Source organism: Entelurus aequoreus, linkage group LG09 (genome assembly GCF_033978785.1).
Source record: "Entelurus aequoreus isolate RoL-2023_Sb linkage group LG09, RoL_Eaeq_v1.1, whole genome shotgun sequence".
NCBI lineage: Eukaryota > Metazoa > Chordata > Actinopteri > Syngnathiformes > Syngnathidae > Entelurus > Entelurus aequoreus.
In genome coordinates, this window is record NC_084739.1 from 13,115,590 (window position 1) to 13,139,920 (window position 24,331).

The following is a 24,331-nucleotide window of genomic DNA, read 5'->3' on the forward strand; positions in this document are numbered from 1 at the left end:
CGTATATGGCTTAATAAAGGTTGTTGACTCTCTTGGGTTTATTTTTGGTGTTTATTCTTCCGTGTTTGAAACCTCTTTTCAAATAGCATTTCCAACGATATAGCGGTCCTCCACAAGGGGTCGCTGTTCACCAGTACAAAGGGAAGTAGCTCCTCCCCCTCCCCACTGCAAAGAAAAACGCCTAACTTTCAAACAATATGAGGTTAGGAGGTTCTTTCGGGAATGTTTAAGGAAATTCCCTGACATTTCCCACACTCTTGGTTGGTTTACATTCCTTTTCGGTAGCTTTCTGCAAGGCCGAACTCTCGCAACCTTCCAGGTTTTTATCGTCTTGTCTGGGTCTACGAGTCTGCTTTACGTCATTGTCATGCATTAAACCGTGGCTCTCTGGAGCAAAAAATGTATTACATTTGGAAAAAATATATATTTTTGTTTAATATGGTTTCTGTAGGAGGACAAACACGAAACAAATGTTCCCTAATTGTTAGAAATCACACCGTTTACATTAAACGAGCGCTGTTTTGTCCTGCTAATTTTGACAGTCCTTGAACTCACCCGTGTGTCAAACGTAGGGCCCTAGGGCCGGATCAGGCCCGCGAACAGGTTTTACCCGGCCCACGGGATGTTTGCTCAATATAAAAATTCACCTGAAATTTTTGATTGAAACAAACCGCTGTTCTAAATGCGTCCACTAGATGTCGCAATAGCGGTTCTTTGTATCTTTGTAACCCCGAACGGGACAAGCGGTAGAAAATGGATGGGTGGATGTATCTTTGTAGATGATGCTATATATGTACAAAATAAACCACATGATGTTAGTACACCAGGCGAGGTAAATGATCAAACTACATAAATATCATCCTGTAATTTGATTTTGATACCATTTTTTTAAATTTTGATAGATTGAAAAATAACACCAATGAGTTGACTGAGACAGACCGAGGTTTTATTTATTTTAAATAACTATAATAAAAAGACACACTGCTAGAATAAAACACTATTTTGCATGTTTCCTCTTTCTTATCCTAATAGTGTTTGAGCAGTGGTCTGCTGGCCTAACATAACCAGAAATCATGATCATAATTAAAGATAAAATTATTTTTTATTTTACTGCCCTTAAATATCAAAAAGTATTCATATTCTCTTTAAGTCGTATTATGCTCCTTCCAGTGCTGTTGTTTTTAGGTTAGAGTTTGTATCCAATCAGAATTCAGCAAGCTTATGTTGCCATGCTGTACCAAATCTGCCCGGGGCCTTCAGACTCAACAATGCGGGCGTCCGTGCACTGTAAGTGAACAGGGACATACAGTTGATAGATAATTGCGATAGCCAATCAGACCACGAATTGTTGTCAGTAAGGCCTTCTAGCTGGCCTCACGTTGAACGTGACATTTACGCGTCCTGTGATTGGATACTCACCGGGACCGTTAGCGGAAAAAATTGAGAACACATAGAGTTGATAGACAGTTGCAATAGCCAAACAGATCAGACCAAAATAATATAATAAAAATAAAAACTAGAACAGCCAAATAGCTAGAACTAGTATGCATGTATCTAAAAAAAAGGCTTTTTTAAAAAGAAGGTTTTTTAAGCCTTTTTTTAAAGCGTCCACAGTCTGTGGTGCCCTCAGGTGGTCAGGGAGAGCGTTCCACAGACTCGGAGCGGCGGAGCAGAAAGCCCGGTCTCCCATTGTTCGTAGCTTTGTCCCCGGAGGATGGAGGAGGTTAGCCTGTCCGGATCGGAGGTGTCGTGTGGAGGATTTAGGGGTGAGCAGTTCTTTGAGGTAGAGGGGAGGCATTTCCATGGAGGCACTGGTGGGTTAGTAGGGAGACTTTGTATTCAATCCTGAGTGGAACAGGAAGCCAGTGAAGGGATTTGAAAATTGGTGTGATATTTGGGAGTTAGTGTAAAAATGCAAGAAACATTGGTTTAAAGTATACAATTTTATTTTTTTTTCAAAATCTCTACAAGAGAAAGCTACATCTTTTTACCCAAAATATGCAAAATTGTACATTTTAACCCCGATAAGCGTTACCTACGTCCACAAACTGACATCCTTTATTTACAATAAAGACAAATGTACATGCAGCGTCTGTACAAACCAGCTGTATTGATTATTGCTCATGAGGAAATTGCATAGACTTTGAGATGACAAAAAAGTATCAGTAAGTTGTGGGGAAAAACCACTTCTAGACGTTCATGACAGGAGTGAGCTGCAGCAGCGAGCTCTGAGGTCGAATGGTGTTGCTTTTGGAGTGCAGCTTCTCCAGGTTCTGCAGGAACCCTCTTCTCTTCAGACCCTCCAGGATGACGGTGTTACTGGAGGACAGACTGACCCGGGTACTGCAGGGGAGGAAGGGGTCGTAAAAAAAAAAAAAAAAAGGGCGTTAATAACACACATTCCATCTGTCCGTCGAGTTCAAAGTGCTCGCTTCCTTTCTGATTGTAACAGTTGGATTTGACAGCGCAGTGATTATGCACAATTATCCACAATCATTCCCTTCTGTTCAAATATTAGCATGCATTACTTTCTGTTTGTTCAGCTTTATTGCATTTCTGCTATTAGGGACAGCAACACAATGGTGGAAAGACATGTAGCTAGTAGGTCTAAGACAGTGCTGTCAAACGTAGGGCCCGAGGGCCGGATCAGGCCCGCGAACAGGTTTTATCCGGCCCGCGGGATGACTTTGCTCAGTATAAAAATTCCTCTGAAATTTTTGAATGAAAGAAGCTGCTGTTCTAAATGTGTCCACTGGATGTCGCCATAGCAATTATTTGTATTTTTGTAGCGCAGACCTGTGCATTCTACGGCCTTTGTGCATTTGTGCGTCCCTGTCCGGCCCGCGTGAGGCCAAACATAAATTACAAAATACATTTAAAAAAGTATCTATGTCGAGTGTGCAATACAACGGTGCTGCTTTTGTTTTGAAAAGCGTTATTTGTATTACTTCCGTGTGGACGTATGCGTGTGCGCGATTGTGAGTGAATGTGAACAGCGGCAATCACAAATGACAAAATAAAAAAAATAAAAAAACATCTATGTCGTGCGTGCAATACAACTGTGCTGCTTTTATTTTGAAAAGTGTTATTTATGGGCGTATGTCCGTGTGCAACCTGTGAGTGAAGGTGCACAGCGACAAGTGATGCACGGGTTACCCCCGAGATGCTAAAAAGACAAAAGTTGATGACGAATGGCGTGTTTTCAACAAGACATGGACTGCCAAGTATTTATTTACAGAAATTAAGTGAAGTGAAGTGACGTGAATTATACTTATATAGCACTTTTCTCTAGTGACTCAAAGCGCTTTACATAGTGAAACCCAATACCTAAGTTACATTTAAACCAGTGTGGGTGGCACTGGGAACAGGTGGGTAAAGTGTCTTGCCCAAGGACACAACGGCAGTGACTAGGATGGCGGAAGCGGGAATCGAACCTGGAACCCTCAAGTTTAAAGGTAAAGCCGTGTGCTTAATTTGTGGTACACAGCTTGCTGTGTTTAAAGAATCTGTCTGATGAAGCGCGCGCAAGGGAGGCTGATGCGTTGATGGTAAAACTGCAAACCCAACAAGGACTTTTTGTCAAATTTCACACCCACAGAGATGCAGCTGTCAGGACAAGTTTCGTCATTTCTCACAAAATCGCCAGAAAAAGTAAGGCGTTTTGTTACGGAGAGTTTATTAAGGAGTGCTTATTGGACTCTGTTGCGCTGATATGGCCGGAGAAGAGGGGCGCATTTGAGGACGTGTCACTCTCCCGACGCACTGTAACAAGGCGGGTTGAGACCATCGCTGGAAACTTGGAGCTTCAGCTGAAGAACAGAACGGCCGACTTTGACTGTTTTTCGCTGGCTTTGGATGAGAGCTGCGATGTACGTGACACCGCCCAGCTGCTCATCTTCTTACGTGGGATAACTGCCGACTTTCAAATCACGGATGAGCTGGCAGCCATGCAGTCAATTAAAGAGACAACCACAGGTAATGACTTGTTCACATAGGTAAATGAGTGTTTGGACATGTTAGGACTGAAATGGGACAAGCTGGCAGGTGGGACAACAGATGGTTGTCCAAATCTGACGGGGAAAAATGTTGCACTTTTAAAGAGGATGCAGGATAAAGTGACAGAAATGGACATTTTTGCATTGTATTATAAATCAGGAAGTGTTGTGTAAAACAGTGTTAAAAATAAAACCATCAACAGCAATCTGCTTTTGTATAAAGTTAAGTTAGGTTAAATTAAATTATTATTATTATTTATCTTACGGTATATCAAAAATAATTTGAGCAAAATTTAATTGAGTGTGGCCCTCCAGCAGTGCTCGGGTTGCTCATGCGGCCCCCGGTAAAAATTAATTGCCCACCCCTGTTGTAAACGATGCTACATATGTACAAAATAAACCACATGATGTTAGTAAATCAGTCGAGGAAAATGATTAAACTACATAAATAACATCCTGTAATTTGATTTTGCTAAAAAAAAAATTATCTTGACGATTGAAAATGAACACCAATGAGTTGACTGATGAACATTATCACATAACATATTCTGAAAATATAAATAACGACAAATAAAGATGGAATACTATTAACCGCAACAGGAAGGTGTAAAAAAAACAACAACATTATGATTTGTACATTTGGTTCTATTTTTAAACAAGGAAAAAAATCTGAAGTTGTTTTTATTTTTAAGTTATCGTGCCGTGATTTTACCAGTCCGGCCCACTTGGGAGTAGATTTTTCTCCACGTGGCCTCCCATCTAAAATGAGTTTGACACCCCTGTTGTAACATACTGTAATTTGATTCTGATATATAGATTGAAAATGAACACCAATGAGTTGACTGATATATATACTATATATATTATTAACTGCAACAGGTAATTCTAAACAAAACAAAACAACAACATTATGATTTGTACTCAGGGGTGTCAAACTCATTTTAGATGGGGGGGCCACATGGAGAAAAATCTACTCCCAAGTGGGCCGGACTGGTAAAATCACGGCACGATAACTTAAAAATAAAGACAACTTTAGATTGTTTTCTTTGTTTAACCTCTTAAGGCCCAAGCTGTTTGTTTACATGCTTTTTTAAAAAAATGTTTCTTTGCTATTTGGGCTTATTGGACCCTAATTAGAATAACAACTAAGAATCATCTTTTAATATGATGTACTTAGTCCATAAGTACACAAACGTGTACTTCATGTGTAGTGACATGCAATTTTAAATTTTTACACTTTCCCCCCCCCCAAATTCCATTGTATGTTATACTCTCCTGACACCACCAGATGGCAGTATAAGTGTCCATATGTCAGCATAAGACCCCAATTCAGTAGTGGACACAATTTTGGAAATAAGAGCTAAAAGGTGCTGTCCACGCATGTGGCCACTAAGCCTTTAGAGGTTAAAGATAGAACAAGCACATTCTGAAATTGTACAAATCATAATGTTTTTTTGTTTTTTTTACAATTACCTGTTGCGGTTAATAGTATATATACTTTATTTGTCGTTATTTATACTTTCTGAATACATTATGTGATAATGTTCATCAGTCAACTCATTGGTGTTCATTTTTCGATCTATCAAGATAAACAAATTCTATCAAAATCAAATTACAGGATGTTATTTATGTAGTTTGATCATTTTCCTCGACTGATTGCGACATCCAGTGGACACATTTAGAACAGCTGTTTCATTCCAAAATTTCAGGTTAATTTTCATACTTAGCTAACTCATCCCACGGGCCGGAGAAAACCTTTTCGCGGGCCTGACCTGGCCCTTGGGCCGTACGTTCGACACCCCTGATTTGTACAATTTCAGAATGTGCTTGTTCTATTTTTAAACAAAAGAAAACAATCTGAAGTTGTCTTTATTTTTAAGTTATCGTGCCGTGATTTTACCAGTCCGGCCCACTTGGGAGTAGATTTTCCTCCATGTTAAGTTAAAGTTAAAGTACCAATGATTGTCACACACACACTAGGTGTGGCGAAATTATTCTCTGCATTTGACCCATCACCCTTGATCAACCCCTGGGATGTGAGGGGAGCAGTGAGCAGCAGCGGTGGCCACGCCCGGGAATCATTTTTGGTGATTTAACCCCCAATTCCAACCCTTTATAGTCTTTGGTATAACTCGGCCAGGATTTGAACTCACAACCTACCGATCTCAGGGCGGACACTCCAACCACTAGGCGTGTTTATTGAATAATCATTCATTTATTTGCTTTATCCTGCATTTTACCATTTAAAAGTTGTTTGTGACGGTGCTGTACACAGTTTAAGTAAAGGTTTTTTTATCGGACGATCGGTAATTGATTGCTTTGGGCTCTGCCGTGGTTACCACTTTCCCGCTATTTCATCCATAATCACTCCTTTAATCATTTCCCTGAGTATTTCCGGTGAGTAGCGAGTATTTCCTGCTTTTATGGGTTGTAGAAGTGGATATTTATTACATTGTATCTGTGTACATTTGGACTATGTTGCTTGTAAATATAAATATGTTTTGGAGATGCTAGTAAATTGCATCAGTCCATCTTAGATGAGATCGGGCCCAGCAAAGCCGGTGGCGTTTCTGGGTGTTGTTGATAAATGGCTTTGGCTTTGCATAGTAGAGTTTTAACTTGCACTTACAGATGTAGCGACAAACTGTAGTTACTGACAGCGGTTTTCTGAAGTGTTCCTGAGCCCATGCGGTGATATCCTTTACACACTGATGGCGGTTTTTAATGCAGTACCGCCTGAGGGATCCAAGATGACAGGCATTCAATGTTACATGCAGTGATTTCTCCAGATTCTCTTAACCTTTTGTTACAGACCTTAGATGGTGAAATCCCTAAATTCCTTGCAATAGCTGGTTGACAAATGTCGTTCTTAAACTGTTGGACAATTTGCTCACGCATTTGTTGACAAAGTGGTGACCCTCGCCCCATCCTTGTTTGTGAATGACTGAGCATTTCATGGAAGCTGCTTTTATACCCAATCATGGCACCCACCTGTTCCCAATTAGCTTCTTCACCTGTGGGATGTTCCAAATAAGTGTTTGATGAGCATTCCTCAACATTTTCAGTCTTTTTTTGCCACTTGTGCCAGCTTTTTTGAAACATGTTGCAGGCATCAAATTCCAAATGAGCTAATATTTGCAAAAAATAACAAAGTTTTCCGGTAAGTATCTTGTCTTTGCAGTCTATTCAATTGAACATAGGTTGAAAAGGATTTGCAAATCATTGTATTCTGTTTTTATTTACCATTTACACAACGTGACAACTTCACTGGTTTTGGGTTTTGTAATATAAATATGTTTTGGAGATGCTAATAAATTGCTAGTTTCTACTGTTTAAACATGTAATGTGCGTGGTTTTCTGTGTTAATATCAAGTTTGTTGCGACTCACAACTATTTTGACTGCATTTGTTGTAAATACAAAGACTAATATAGCACAGATAGCTAGGTAACGCCAGCCCCTACTTGTTAAGCATGACGAACCATGTGACTTGTTTGTTGTGTGTTCATTTCTCGCTGTATTTTACATTTCCTCATGCGACGGTTAATTGATTAAAGGGTCCAGGTCCGTAATGGACAGCTTCCGGGTCCGAACTCGGACTGTGGCCTGCAAGTTAGTGAACACTGGTTTAATTTATTAAATCTTTGGACACTAGCCACAATATTTTATTAACATTTGTTATTGAGTTTCAGGCTCTATTTTTGTTTTGTATTCTCTGTATGTCTTGTATCTAACCGTAAAGTCAACAACAATGCTTTTTCAATCTTTATTATGTGAAAGAAGTAACACAATACTTACGTTAACAACGTTAGACACTTACCGTGGCGAATCTATACCACTGTCTCCAGTCATGCTCTGGTTCTCCACCAGTTCTCCAGTTTCCGCCCCTCCAGGGTCACTCAGACTCGCTCCTGCAGTCACAGGAACTCCCCTTTTGTGAAAGTCATCCTCCACTTCTTCTGCTTCTGCCGCCCAGTTGACGGATTCGCCATCGCCCTCATCGGTGGACTTACGGACGGTCTCTGCATCTGATTCGATCTCACTTGTCTGGCAGTAGTCAAAGATGCTGCTGTCTACGACCTCAGGTGGTTCAGGACAGTCCAAATCAAGGATGGGCTTGTGTAATCCATCGAGGACACATGATTCTTTCCTCAAGCTGCTTTCCTTTTGAGCCCCTGCTGATACAGTACTCGGCTGATGATACTGACGTCTCCACATGGTCTCCCCAGGTAGAGAAACTTCCTTTGAACCATGTACTGAGGCAGCTTGTTGATGGTGAAAGGGTGAATCATAATAGTGACCATCTGATCCCTGACACTCGTATTTATGGTAAGCTAATTGGGGGTTTTGTTGTTCTGACAGGCTAGAGCAGTACACATTTGTAGCTTCAAATATATCGTCCTCATTCAAACACAGAGAGCTGCAGGTATCCTCATCCTTCTTCTGGTCTATTCTCTGGTAGAGTCTGTCGTCATCCTCTCTAAAGCCATCAGTGTTTGTTTCTGATAGACGGTTTTCAACTGCTGGCTCTCTATTGACAGTGATGGTTCTAATGTCTTTTAGCTCCGCAGTGGTTGTGTTTTCACAAGTATGACGGTGAAGAGAAAGCTCATCAGACCTTGGAATATCTTCCTTTTGCTGTGTCGTTAGTCTGAGGGAATGCTTTCGCTGTAAAGAGGACTTGGTCCAGGCCACAGTTGCTTCCAAAGAGTGGTTTATAAGAGGTTTGGGGAGTGTAGCATCGAAGGGTTGTGTGTTTGAAAGTCCAACATCTAAAACCTGGTTGTCTTTCAAGTTTCCCTCCCTCTGATGTCGGATCTTGTCATCAATCCGGATCGTGCAGCTCTGTGGATACGCTGAGCTATAGTCTAGCGGCAAGTGGGACTGCAGCAGATGAGCCGAATTAAAATCCCTTCCCTGATCATATTTGTCCTCAGAAGTAGGAGATGTTCCTGAATGCTTGTCACCTGCTACGCTCAGCTTGGCCCGATGGGGGTCCCACGATTTGGAGCGATGATTTCGTTCCTTCCTCCCCGTTAATCTGCCGTCCTTTGGCTCGCGTCTTCGCTTCTCACGATTGACGGAGAGAGAAATCCCAGGCTCAGATGGTTCTGGATGAATCTGAAAAGGGTTTTCAATGCGTTTCTTGTAAAGGTATAAACTATCATCCACTTTACCAGGTTCATCGATTGGGACTTCCACTCGCAGCCGGGTGGGGATCAAATCCTCCGCCTCTGGATAGCTATTTGTACATAAAGCAACCTTATTCTTCATCTTCTCCCGATGCTTTTCTCTGGAGGAGTGGACCCTTCGCTTGCTACGAGGGTTTCTCTGAGTAGATCTTTTCCCTGACTTAGAAGAGTGATGATGCCTCGGTTTTGAACTTACAGCGATCTCAGTCGACATTCCCTTGTCTACTCCTTTGTCGTCTCTGTCCACTACTTTGTCCATAGCCTTCTCCCGTCTCTCGTCCATCTTCTTCATTAGAACTGTGTGGCGGGTCAGGTTGTCAACAGTCAATTCTGGGTTGATGCGCTTGATGATGGCATGCTCCAGGTCACGGGGTAAGTTGTTTAGGTCATCCTCATCTCTGACAGGCCACTCCTCAGGAGGGAACTGCCCGGAGAAAGAAGCATACTCCTTCTTTGGCTTCTCCTTTTTACCTCCGTTTCTCCGGAACAAACTGAGACCAAACTTCCTTGCCGGTTTGTTATCCTTCTCTTTGCGGTTAGCGGCGTTGGTAGTTCCAATTGTTTTGCTGATTTCACTAACCTGGCAATCGGCTGCTGTGGAAGTAGACTGATGCTGCACTGAGGGTTTGTGATCTGATGGCCGAGGCCACTTTGAGCTCTTGCCTGTGCACTCACTCACAGAAACAGAGACAGAATGCTGATCTGGCACGGTGGACGGAGGAAGGGTTGAAGTTACATTAGCTGTGGTGACATTGCTGGATGTTGGGTTGAAGCAGCTGCAAGACTTGCAGTGTGCCTGAGTGCCCTCTACGCAGATATCATTGCTCAAAAGATAAGTAATAGGAGGAGGGGACGGAGGGTCATCGGTTGACCCTGAAGTCCACAAGCTCTTCTCTTGAGCCATGTTGTTGGTGATGAAATAAGTCTGAGGTGTAACAATGAAGTAGCCCTCGCCCGTGTGATAAATTTTGCGCTCCTTGATCAGAGTACCTAAAGTACTGTAGAGGATATCCTGAGTGGGGATGGTTATTCCTAAGAACCAGGTAGAAAGGGATATTTTAAAGACAGTTCTGAGTTAAATACAACATAAATGTTAATTATTTACCTGGATATGCTTTGCTCATGTAATTTACAAGAGCCTCCTGGTTGACAGTGATTTGAGATGAGTTCATATCTGAGATCACGGAGCACAATACTTCTGCTAAGGGAATGAACTGAGACTGGGGAACAGGCGATATCTGCAACGGGGACAGGTCACCTGGAAGACACACAGCAAAACCATGCGGTTTGTCGGATCGTACAGGCAGGGACTCACACCTGGATTTAACATTGTCTAACAAAACCCTAACAATTCCCCATGAGCTACTTTTTAAGTCCTAGACATGGTGGTCTATTTATGTAAGTTACTTGAACCATGTCTGGTTGCTATTGACATTCCACCAGCACCAGGACAAACCACAGAATTCATCACTCCCACAGAAAATGACCACATGTCGCCTGGTGGCTGGATCAGATATCTCGCCCTCCATACCATAAAGAGTGTCATGACATGGAGGTACCTTTGGAAAAAACATGTCGAAATAAGTAAGAAAGAACCAGAAAAAAAATGGCTAGACATATTTTTATAGAAACATGGTTCATACAACGTTGACCACAGTAGAACTGTTTGACAGGATTCCGCTGGCACACGAAGTGTGGGAACCCAATGTACAAAAAAATACTTTCTTAGTACTGTAGTAAAAAAATATGCCCCTCTATAAAAGACCACTATTTTATTTAGATTCAGGAAATGTCAGAGAGAGGGAAAATATGATTTAAGGGAATTATTTTGTTTTTTTAAGAATGTGAGCGAGAACTCCAATAAAAAGCTTTAGTTTATCAGTTTATGGAGTAAAACTCTATATAAACAATATATTAACATTGAGCAGTTTATGAAAAAAATATAAAAACATGATTAAGGGTGACAGTTTATCATGTTCCTCTTCTTTAATTAGTCTCCTATTGATCATTGTTTCATTATGTCATCCTTTTATGTATGTTGGATTTATTCTTATTACAATTATCAATACTAATATTATTACTACAGTACTTGGAAGCAAGCATATTATTGAATTATTGATCTTTTTTGTAAAACGTCAACTTCCTCTCACTCCTTTTTTGAACATACACATGGCAAACACATTTGGCTCCTTGGTTGCTGTTGTGGTTTTTACATTTATCATGTATTTATTGTGTTATATGTTAATTATTGTTCATATAAAAAATTTAGAAAATGACAGTGACTGTTACATAAACTCAACATTCCAACTTACAGTAATACCCTGACACAAAAATATCTATAATAAAGGTTTTATGATGTAACAGGAGCCTAGAACAAATTAAATTCCTTTACCGTATTTTTCGGACTATAAGTCGCAGTTTTTTTCATAGTTTGGCCGGGGGTGCGACTTATACTCAGGAGCGACTTATGAGTGAAATTATTAACACATTAGCGTAAAATATCAAATAATATTATTTAGCTCATTCACGTAAGAGACTAGACGTATAAGATTTCATGGGATTTAGCGATTAGGAGTGACAGATTGTTTGGTAGACGTATAGCATGTTCTATATGTTATAGTTATTTGAATGACTCTTACCATAATATGTTACGTTAACATACCAGGCACGTTCTCAGTTGGTTATTTATGCCTCATATAACGTACACTTATTCAGCCTGTTGTTCACTATTCTTTATTTATTTTAAATTGCCTTTCAAATGTCTATTCTTGGTGTTGGGTTTTATCAAATAAATTTCCCCAAAAAATGCGACTTATACTCCAGTGCGATTTATATATGTTTTTTTCCTTCTTTATTATGCATTTTCGGCCGGTGCGACTTATACTCCGTAGCGACTTATACTCCGAAAAATACGGTATATGTTAATAATTGTTCATGTAAAAAAAAATGACAGTGACTGTTACATAAACTCAACATTCCAACTTACAGTAATACCCTGACACAGGAAATATCCATATTAAAAGTTTTATGATGTAAGAGTATGAGCCTAGAACAAATTTAATTCCTTTGTATGTAATTGGGAAAAAATGTTTTGTATTAAATTTAGATATCAGTCAGCAAAAAAAACTAAAAAAAAACAGTTGGTGAATGATTAGCGTGGGGGTTAAGACATCTCCCTTCCAATGAGCATGGACATGGAGACCGACAAGTCTGGAAAATTGACTTTAGGCAATTAATGACAAATTGATGTTAACACTTAAAGGCCTACTGAAACCCACTACTACCGACCACGCAGTCTGATAGTTTATATGTCAATGATAAAATCTTAACATTGCAACACATGCCAATACGGCCGGGTTAACTTATAAAGTGCAATTTTAAATTTCCCGCTAAACTACCGGTTGAAAACGCCTTTGGATGATGACGTATGCGCGTGACGTAGCCAGTGAAACAGAAGTATCGGTACCCCATTGAAAACAATACAAAATAGCTCTGTTTTCATCTCATAATTCCACAGTATTCTGGACATCTGCGTTGGTGAATCTTTTGCAATTTGTTTAATGAACAATGGAGACTGCAAAGAAGAAAGTTGTAGGTGGGATCGGTGTATTAGCGGCTGGTTGTAGCAACACAACCAGGAGGACTTACTTGGATAGCAGACGCGCTAGCCGAAGCTAGCCGAAGCTAGCCGAAGCTAGCCGAAGCTAGCCGAAGCTAGCCGCCAACCGCACGGATGATCGGGTGAAGTCCTTCCTCGCGCCGTCGATCGCTGGAACGCGGGTGAGCACGGGTGTTGATGAGCAGATGAGGGCTGGCTGGCGTAGGTGGAGCGCTAATGTTTTTATCATAGCTCTGTGAGGTCCCGTTATACTAAGTTAGCTTCAATGGCGTCGTTAGCAACATCATTTTTAAGCTTCGCCAATCTGGAAAGCATTAACCGTGTATTTACATGTCCCTGGTTTAATAGTATTGTTGATCTTCTGTCTATCCTTCCAGTCAGGGATTTATTTATTTTGTTTGTATATGCAGTTAAGCACGATGCTATCACGTTAGCTCCGTAGTTAAGTTAGCTTCAATGGCGTCGTTAGCAACATCATTTTTAAGCTTCGCCAAGCTGGAAAGCATTAACCGTTTATTTACATGTCCCTGGTTTAATAGTATTGTTGATCTTCTGTCTATCCTTCCAGTCAGGGATTTATTTATTTTGTTTCTATATGCAGTTAAGCACGATGCTATCACGTTAGCTCCGTAGCTAAAGTGTTTCGTCGATGTATTGTCGTGGAGATAAAAGTCACTGTGAATGTACATTTCGTGTTCTCGACTCTCATTTTCAAGAGGATATAGTATCCGAGGGGGTTTAAAATACAAATCCGTGATCCACAATAGAAAAAGGAGAAAGTGTGGAATCCAATGAGCCAGCTTGTACCTAAGTTACGGTCAGAGCGAAAAAAGATATGTCTTGCACTGCATTCTAGTCCGTCACTCTAACGTTCCTTATCCACAAATCTTTCATCCTCGCTCAAATTAATGGGGTAATCGTCGCTTTCTCGGTCCGAATCGCTCTAGCTGCATTGAAAACAATAGGAAAATATGAGGAGATGATCAACTGACTACGTAGGGGCAAGGCTTTTTTTTATCAGAGACCAAAAGTTGTGAACTTTATCGTCGTTGTTCTATACTAAATCCTTTCAGCAAAAATATGGCAATATCGCGAAATGATCAAGTATGACACATAGAATGGATCTGCTATCCCCGTTTAAATAAAAAAAAATTCATTTCAGTAGGCCTTTAAAATAGGACGCAAAGACCAAAAAAGGTTTCCATTGCTTCTAAAAATTGTAAGATTTTTTTTCACACACATAAACCCGATCTTCTTTTTGCTATTGACCGGAATTTGCTCACACGCTTCAGGCTTTCCACTTGACATTGATGTCTTGTATATCGATATATGACTTTAAGCTTAAACACATGGCACTTGGTCAAGGGGGGCAGTCCTCCCTTGAGCCCCTGCAGCCTTCAATGAAAACACAACACAAGCGCACACTAAATGTAAACTAAACATTTACAACTATCACGTTTAAACCACTTACGTAAACGGCGGGGGAAATAAACAACACATCAAATATCTGTCACGGCAGCACACACTGATGAACCCAGGCGAGTTAGAACGAGCATCTCGGTATCCATTTATAGGGCGAGGAGCCATATCTTGTAACTTGAGTAACCCAACTAAGTCAAAACAATTAAGAGCACGCCGAGCTCACTTTAAGCTCATAAAGCTCTCAGACGGGGGTCTTTTTTTTCCCTGTCAGACTGATCCTATGACACACAGAGGGATTGTAAAAAACACATCAGCCCACAGGACATAAATCGGACTAAACCTCAGAGCGGATATCTCAATATGGCCAGCGAATTAGCAGCGCTGACTTGGCTCTTCATTGTTGTCAGCTTCCTATAGGAACGTCAGCCATAGCAACCACTGCTGACACACACACACACACACACACACACACACACACACACACACACACACACACACACACACACACACACACACACACACACACACACACACACGAGGGAAAAGGTCAGCAAGAATACAAATAGGGAGGGATCAATCATCTATATAGATCCAACGCTTACAACTGTGTTTTTGCTCCACTCTAAAAAGTGTGGATTTTTAAATATGTTTGTATTATTCTTAGATGGCAGAAAATATATATATATAAAAAGGGTCGGACAGGGACTCAAGTAGGGGCCTGCAATTCTTTCCCCCAGTGTGACAAGGCCAAACACCACACCCACCCACCAAATCCCCCCAAAACTACACCACGAGTCGAGCAAAACAACAGCAGCATAGCCAGCAGGCACAAGACGTTGATACAACGTTGATTATACATCCATGTTGAAACAACGTAGCAAAAGGGTTGTATTTTTAAATTGAGACAAAGTTGATGTCTAACGTTGGATCCACATTGTTGGTTGGGAAATTACCACAATTCAATTGTCCAATCAACGCCACAACCCGACATTGAATAAACGTCACAACCTGACATTGAATAAAACGTCGTTGAAAAGTAGGATGTTTTAACGTTGTATTTGCGTTGTAGAATATTGGTTGGGAAATTACCAAAATTCAATGGTCAAATCAACGTCAGAACCCAACATTGATTAAACGTTGTTAAAAAGTATGTTGTTTCAACGTTGTATTTGTGTTGTACAATATTGGATGGGAAGTGACCAAATGTCTATGGTCAAATCAACGTCACAATCTGACAATGAATAAACGTCATTGAAAAAAGTATGTTGTTTCAACGTCGTATTTGTGTTGTAGAATATTGGAGGGATAAGCGGTAGAAAAATGGATGGATGGATGGAAATGACCAAATTTCAATGGTCAAATCTTAGTCACAACCTGACATTGAATAAATGTTGTCGATAAAGTATGTTGTTTCAACGTTTTATTGTGTTGTAGAATATTGGTTGAAAAATAATAAAAATGTAGTGGTCAAATGAATGGCAGAACCCCACATTGATTAAACGTCGTTAAAAAGTATGTTTTTTTAACGTTATATTTGTGTTGTACAATATTGGATGGGAAGTGACCAAATTTCTATGGTCAAATTAACGTCACAATCTGACATTGAATAATCGTCGTCGAAAAGTATGTTGTTTCAACGTTGTATTTGTGTTATAGAATATTGGAGGGATAAGTGGTAGAGAATGGATGGATGGTTGGAAATGATGAAATTTCAATGGTCAAATCTTCGTCACAACCTGACATTGAATAAATGTCGTCAAAAAAGTATGTTGTTTCAACGTTGTATTGTGTTGTAGAATATTGCTTGAAAAATGATCAAAATTCAGTGGTCAAATGAATGGCAGAACCCAACATTGATTAAACATCGTTAAAAAGTATTTTGTTTCAACGTTGTATTTGTGTTGTACAATATTGGATGGGAAGTGACCAAATTTCTATGGTCAAATTAACGTCACAATCTGACATTAAATAAACGTTGTCGAAAAGTATGTTGTTTCAACGTTGTATTTGTGTTGTAGAATATTGGAGGGATAAGTGGTAGAAAATGGATGGATGGTTGGAAATGACGAAATTTCAATGGTCAAATCTTCGTCACAACCTGACATTGAATAAATGTCGTCAAAAAAGTATGTTGTTTCAACGTTGTATTGTGTTGTAGAATATTGCTTGAAAAATTATCAAAATTCAGTGGTCAAATGAACGCCAGAACCCAACATTGATTAAACGTCGTTAAAAAGTATTTTGTTTCAACGTTGTATTTGTGTTGTACAATATTGGATGAGAAGTGACCAATTTTCTATGATCAAATTAACGTCACAATCTGACATTGAATAAACGTCATTGAAAAAAGTATGTTGTTTCAACGTCGTATTTGTGTTGTAGAATATTGGAGGGATAAGTGGTAGAAAAATGGATGGATGGATGGAAATGACCAAATTTCAATGGTCAAATCTTAGTCACAACCTGACATTGAATAAACGTCGTCGAAAAACTATGTTGTTTCAACGTTGTATTGTGTTGTAGAATATTGCTTGAAAAATGATCAAAATTCAGTGGTCAAATGAACGCCAGAACCCAACATTGATTAGACGTCGTTAAAAAGTATGTTGTTTCAACGTTGTATTTGTGTTGTAAAATATTGGTTGGGAAATGACCAAAATTCAATGTTCAAATCAACGTCAGAACCCAATATTAATTAAACCTTGTTTAAAAGTATGTTGTTTCAACGTTGTATTTGTGTTGTAGAATATTGGAGGGATAAGTGGTAGAAAATGGACGGATGGTTGGAAATGACGAAATTTCAATGGTCAAATCTTCGTCACAACCTGACATTGAATAAATGTCGTCAAAAAAGTATGTTGTTTCAACGTTGTATTGTGTTGTAGAATATTGCTTGAAAAATGATCAAAATTCAGTGGTCAAATGAACGCCAGAACCCAACATTGATTAAACGTCGTTAAAAAGTATGTTGTTTCAACGTTGTATTTGTGTTGTACAATATTGGATGGGAAGTGACCAAATGTCTATGGTCAAATTAACGTCACAATCTGACATTGAATAAACGTTGTCGAAAAGTATGTTGTTTCAACGTTGTATTTGTGTTGTACAATATTGGAGGGATAAGTGGTAGAAAATGGATGGATGGTTGGAAATGACGAAATTTCAATGGTCAAATCTTCGTCACAACCTGACATTGAATAAATGTCGTCAAAAAAGTATGTTGTTTCAACGTTGTATTGTGTTGTAAAATATTGCTTGAAAAATGATCAAAATTCAGTGGTCAAATGAACGGCAGAACCCAACATTGATTAAACGTCGTTAAAAAGTATGTTGTTTCAACGTTGTATTTGTGTTGTACAATATTGGATGGGAAGTGACCAAATTTCTATGGTCAAATTAACGTCACAATCTGACATTGAATAAACGTCGTCGAAAAGTATGTTGTTTCAACGTTGTATTTGTGTTGTAGAATATTGGAGGGATAAGTGGTAGAAAATGGATGGATGGATGGAAATGACCAAATTTCAATGGTCAAATCTACGTCACAACCTGAAATAGAATGAACGTCGTCGAAAAACTATGTTGTTTCAACGTTGTATTGTGTTGTAGAATATTGGTTGAAAAATGATCAAAATTCAGTGGTCAAATGAACGCCAGAACCCAACATTGATTAGACGTCGTTAAAAAGTATGTTGTTTCAACGTTGTATTTGTGTTGTAAAATATTGGTTGGGAAATGACCAAAATTCAATGTTCAAATCAACGTCAGAACCCAACATTAATTAAACCTTGTTTAAAAGTATGTTGTTTCAACGTTGTATTTGTGTTGTAGAATATTGGAGGGATAAGTGGTAGAAAATGGATGGATGGTTGGAAATGACGAAATTTCAATGGTCAAATCTTCGTCACAACCTGACATTGAATAAATGTCGTCAAAAAAGTATGTTGTTTCAACGTTGTATTGTGTTGTAGAATATTGGTTGAAAAATAATAAAAATGTAGTGGTCAAATGAACGCCAGAACCCAACATTGATTAAACGTCGTTAAAAAGTATTTTGTTTCAACGTTGTATTTGTGTTGTACAATATTGGATGGGAAGTGACCAAATTTCTATGGTCAAATTAACGTCACAATCTGACATTGAATAAACGTCGTCGAAAAGTATGTTGTTTCAACGTTGTATTTGTGTTGTAGAATATTGGAGGAATAAGTAGTAGAAAATGGATGGATGGATGGAAATGACCAAATTTCAATGGTCAAATCTACGTCACAACCTGACATTGAATAAACGTCGTCGAAAAACTATGTTGTTTCAACGTTGTATTGTGTTGTAGAATATTGGTTGAAAAATGATCAAAATTCAGTGGTCAAATGAACGCCAGAACCCAACATTGATTAAACGTCGTTAAAAAGTATTTTGTTTCAACGTTGTATTTGTGTTGTACAATATTGGATGGGAAGTGACCAAATTTTTATGGTCAAATTAACGTCACAATCTGACATTGAATAAACGTAATTGAAAAAAGTATGTTGTTTCAACGTCGTATTTGTGTTGTAGAATATTGGAGGGATAAGCGGTAGAAAAATGGATGGATGGTTGGAAATGACCAAATTTCAATGGTCAAATCTTAGTCACAACCTGACATTGAATAAATGTTGTCGATAAAGTATGTTGTTTCAACGTTTTATTGTGTTGTAGAATATTGGTTGAAAAATAATAAAAATGTAGTGGTCAAATGAATGGCAGAACCCCACATTGATTAAACGTCGTTAAAAAGTATGTTTTTTCAACGTTGTATTTGTGTTGTACAATATTGGATGGGAAGTGACCAAATTTCTATGGTCAAATTAACGTCACAATCTGACATTGAATAAACGTCGTCGAAAAGTATGTTGTTTCAACGTTGTATTTGTGTTGTAGAATATTGGAGGGATAAGTGGTAGAAAATGGATGGATGGTTGGAAATGACGAAATTTCAATGGTCAAATCTTCGTCACAACCTGACATTGAATAAATGTCATCAAAAAAGTATGTTGTTTCAACTTTGTATTGTGTTGTAGAATATTGCTTGAAAAATGATCAAAATTCAGTGGTCAAATGAACGCCAGAACCCAACATTGATTAAAGGTCGTTAAAAAGTATTTTGTTTCAACGTTGTATTTGTGTTGTACAATATTGGATGGGAAGTGACCAAATTTCTATGGTCAAATTAACGTCACAATCTGACATTGAATAAACGTCATTGAAAAAAAGTATGTTGTTTCAACGTCGTATTTGTGTTGTAGAATATTGGAGGGATAAGTGGTAGAAAAATGGATGGATGGATGGAAATGACCAAATTTCAATGGTCAAATCTTAGTCACAACCTGACATTGAATAAATGTTGTCGATAAAGTATGTTGTTTCAACGTTTTATTGTGTTGTAGAATATTGGTTGAAAAATAATAAAAATTTAGTGGTCAAATGAACGCCAGAACCCAACATTGATTAAACGTCGTTAAAAAGTATGTTTTTTCAACGTTGTATTTGTGTTGAACAATATTGGATGGGAAGTGACCAAATTTCTATGGTCAAATTAACGTCACAATCTGACATTGAATAAACGTCGTCGAAAAGTATGTTGTTTCAACGTTGTATTCGTGTTGTAGAATATTGGAGGAATAAGTGGTAGAAAATGGATGGATGGATGGAAATGACCAAATTTCAATGGTCAAATCTACGTCACAACCTGACATTGAATAAACGTCGTCGAAAAACTATGTTGTTTCAACGTTGTATTGTGTTGTAGAATATTGCTTGAAAAATGATCAAAATTCAGTGGTCAAATGAACGCCAGAACCCAACATTGATTAGACGTCGTTAAAAAGTATGTTGTTTCAACGTTGTATTTGTGTTGTAAAATATTGGTTGGGAAATGACCAAAATTCAATGTTCAAATCAACGTCAGAACCCAACATTAATTAAACCTTGTTTAAAAGTATGTTGTTTCAACGTTGTATTTGTGTTGTAGAATATTGGAGGGATAAGCGGTAGAAAATGGATGGATGGTTGGAAATGACGAAATTCCAATGGTCAAATCTTCGTCACAACCTGACATTGAATAAATGTCGTCAAAAAAGTATGTTGTTTCAACGTTGTATTGTGTTGTAGAATATTGCTTGAAAAATGATCAAAATTCAGTGGTCAAATGAACGCCAGAACCCAACATTGATTAGACGTCGTTAAAAAGTATGTTGTTTCAACGTTGTATTTGTGTTGTAAAATATTGGTTGGGAAATGACCAAAATTCAATGTTCAAATCAACGTCAGAACCCAATATTAATTAAACCTTGTTTAAAAGTATGTTGTTTCAACGTTGTATTTGTGTTGTAGAATATTGGTTGGAAAATGACCACATTTTTATGGTCAAATCAACGTCAATACTTGACACAGATTAAACGTCGTGAAAAAGCGTGTTGTTTCAACGTTATGTTTGAGTCGCTCAACGTCGGGACCTAATTCAACAAGTTCTCAACGTTGTTTTAATGTCTGGTGCCTGCTGGGTAATGCCTGTCCATGCGTTGCTAGGCAGACTTCGTTGATTATTAGTGCTCCTATGGCCAATTAAGGATACAATCTTTATATTAAGTTAAAGTTCAAGTACCAATGATTGTCACACACACACTATGTGTGGCGAAATTATTCTCTGCATTTGACCCATCACCCTTGATCACCCCCTGGGAGGTGAGGGGAGCAGTGAGCAGCCTGAAAAGTAGTTTAGTTAAATACAAGTTACATTTTTTTAGATTTCATATGAGATTTGTACCCTGAAGACAATTCAAACCAGCAACAAGAGGTTTGTGTCATGGAAGGGGTGTGCCTGGCAGAGGATTAGTGTTTATTCAATCTAACATGAGTGGGCGTGACTGTCGGACACTTCTCGTTGTGACCGTCCTCTCTCTCTTCGCGGGGGTGTTAATAGACTTGTGTAATCTAAAGCGGGCCACGCCGTTTACTCTTTTGTCACACGCCGCATGAATACCCTGCTGGGTGCCATGGCAACAGAACCACCGTCACACACCGGGTAGACCGCTTTGGTATCCAGCCGGGATTGGAGAGGACCTAGACCACTTAATGGTAGTTGTCAGGAGAGGAATTTTCTAATAATAAAACCTGCAGTTGTATGAGTTACAATGCAAGTTACAGCGGTGCATGATGGGTAATGTACAGAGCAGGTTTCATTGCAAAGCTCAGGACAGATGGAATAAAATCTGCAGTTGTACTTTTTTAATGTTTTCGTCTTCTGATGCTGATAAGCGCCACATGGAGTCACGCGGCTGTTTTGGTGGTTGACCTCTGGGCAGCATGAGTCTCATTCCTTCTGCAACAAGCCTCGCACAGAAGCCAACAGAAACACGTCACACTGAGCAGCCTCAACACTCTGCCCGCCTGCACAATTTAATAGTGAAGTGAGGTTGTGGCTCTCGAAGCGCACAGTCATGTGATAACATTGATGAAGTAGGCACTTACAGACTCAAACCTTATCTGAAAGTTCCAGTCAGCAAACTAGGCTAATTGTCTCTCTCTCTCTCTCTCTCCCTCTCATTATGGATACACTGCATACCGCTCATTAGGACCTTTAAAGGGGAACTGCACTTTTTTGAAATTTTGCCACAATCATTATGAGAGACAAGAACATGTCTTTTTTTTTTTTAGGATTTTAAGGATGATTAGAAAAAAACGCTTGGAAGATGCGGCTAATGGGAGTCACCGTTGTAGCCTTCAAATTCCTCTAAAATAACTTCAAAACCCTTTTTATACACAGTGCAAGTCTATATATAATGTACTAGCAGACACATTCATAACAATATGTAATATGTTCATTATTTACCGTATTTTAGTCATTTTAATCATTGACTTCTTTGCATTGATTTCCGTTTCCATAGCAACACGGTTCCCACTTCTGGCAACAAATCCGTGTTCCTTCTCCCGGAAACAAACGCGTGTGTTTTCTAATCATGGCAGACTTGGTAACGGCCAACGAAGACGACTGTTTTTGGACAAATGTGGATTCACAACCTTACCTTTTTTGAGGCTGAACATACAGAGGATGAACTGCTGCTTCCAGAAGCCAGCACAAAGAAGAGGGTGAAACGTTGGAGCAGACGGAAGCCGAGAGAGTGAGGTCGGCGTGACACACGAAGGTGCAAATGTGGAATTTGGAGACAAGCTATATATCGACGTAAATGGAGTGCTCACCCCAAATAAACCGGAAAAAACGTCCTTGGGCCAGCTGGACCAAACTCACAACTGTCAATTGAGTAAGTCACTATGATATTGATCATGAAACCGAGAGAGTGAGGTCGGCGTGACACGAGGGTGCAAATGTGGAATTTGGAAACAAGCTATTTCGACATAAATAGAGTGCTTACTCCAAACAAACCGGGAAAAACGTCTCTGGCCAGCTGGACCAAACTCACAACTGTCCATTGAGTAAGTCACTATAATATTGATCATGAATATTAAATTAATTCTTTTTCCGGTTGACCTTTGACGTCACACTAGGATTTGCGGATCCTTACAACTGTCAGGTTTGTTACTGACAGTTTGGTTATGTTTTAGTTTTTCCTCTGAGTTTCTTTATTTCCTGTCAGCGCTTTTATTTTGGTTGTTTCCTGCTTGTCTCCCTGAGCGCTGCTTCCTCTCAGCTGCAGCTGATTGGCACCTGGCCACACCTGGTGTCAATCAGCCAGCTGCTATTTAAACCTGCCTTGCCATCCAGTCTGTGCTGGAGTATTGTCGATGTCAGTGTAGCTGTATGCTGTAGCTGTAAGCTGAATGCTGTGGACTGTTTGTTTTTTCCATAGTTCCTGTTTTCCTGGTATCCTGTTTCCTGTCTTCAAGTCCCTGGTTTGTGTTTTCTTTATTTTCGACATTAAATAATGTTTTCCTGCACAAAGCCTGCCTTCGCTACATCTTGGGGTTCGTCACCAACAATTTGTGACAGAATACTCCAGCCAAATTTGAACCCCGCAGAGATTTCGATGGCGGAGAGGCTTGACGGGATTGTAGCACTAATGGCTAAATTAAAGAAACTCAGAGGAAAAACTAAAACATAACCAAACTGTCAGTGACAAACCTGACAACAACTTGTTTTAGCTGATGTCCGCTGTAATATTGGCACAGATGACAAATATTACGTCTCTTATGGCTATGCTGATGTTAAATAGCAAACAGTATCAAGAAATTATCTTGGATTGCGTTACGAACATGGCGCTACAACCAACAATGTATCAGGTCGGATGCAAAGAAAGGCGGCGGAAAAGTTTTTCTAAAGGAATTTTCGGACGCAAATTATGGAAACTGAACTTTTGAATGTCTCAAAGTTCATTCAAAAGGCTCTGTGGATTGATGGAAGGAGTTTTAAATCCGAAGAAAAAGACCGTTCGTGCCCCGACTGATACTGTTCCAGATGAAGGTTGCTATTGCTCTGGACTATCTTGCCAGTTGTGTGTAATACAGAATTATTGTTAATCAATTGGCTTGCACAAATGCAGCGTAAAGAGGTTTGTGTACTCTTTATTATTCACCTTTAATGTACCTGTGTCATGATCTGTGGCCCGGATCATGATTTGTTATTTTCTGTTAGTTTTGGACTCCCGTAGTTCCTGTTTGTGCACCTCTGGGTTTGTTTTAGTTTCCATGGGGATTAATTGGGTTCACCTGCCTCTGGTTAGTGGTCGGCACGCTCACCTGGTGTCGACCACTAATCAGAGAGCTATTTATTCACCTCTCTCGCCACGCTCAGTCTGGCTTCATTGTTTGCTACACGCAACCTGTTACGTCAGTATTTCTTGTCTCCTAGTCTATGCTTCCTGTGCTAAGTGGTAGCCTTAGCTTCCCGTGCGATCGGCACGTTGTTCCTTCTGCTTGTTTTCTGTTTTTGGTACGTGTTTGATTTTGAAGATTAAATCATGTTCCTACCTGCACGCCTTGTACGGAGTGGTCCGTCTGCATCCCGGGGGAACGAACCCCGCAGTAAACTGCGACCCCCCCATCGTGACAACCTGCTTTATTATCTTTCATCTTATTTGTATTTCGTTCGGGAGTCATTTTACATTTCCTT

General features: G+C 39.4%; 1 protein-coding gene across 1 annotated transcript in view; it reads right to left on the reverse strand.

Moving 5' to 3' along the window:
* Positions 1-1,952: 1,952 nt before the first annotated feature.
* Positions 1,953-24,331, reverse strand: part of stox1 (storkhead box 1) — a 63,558-nt gene continuing 41,179 nt past the window's right edge. The window contains exons 2-4 of the mRNA XM_062057610.1: positions 10,291-10,443; positions 7,814-10,217; positions 1,953-2,343 (exon numbers count right to left, since the gene is read on the reverse strand). Of these exons, the coding sequence (XP_061913594.1) occupies positions 2,190-2,343; positions 7,814-10,217; positions 10,291-10,443 (2,711 nt within the window). The 3' untranslated portion in view covers positions 1,953-2,189. The remainder of the gene's footprint in view (positions 2,344-7,813; positions 10,218-10,290; positions 10,444-24,331) is intronic.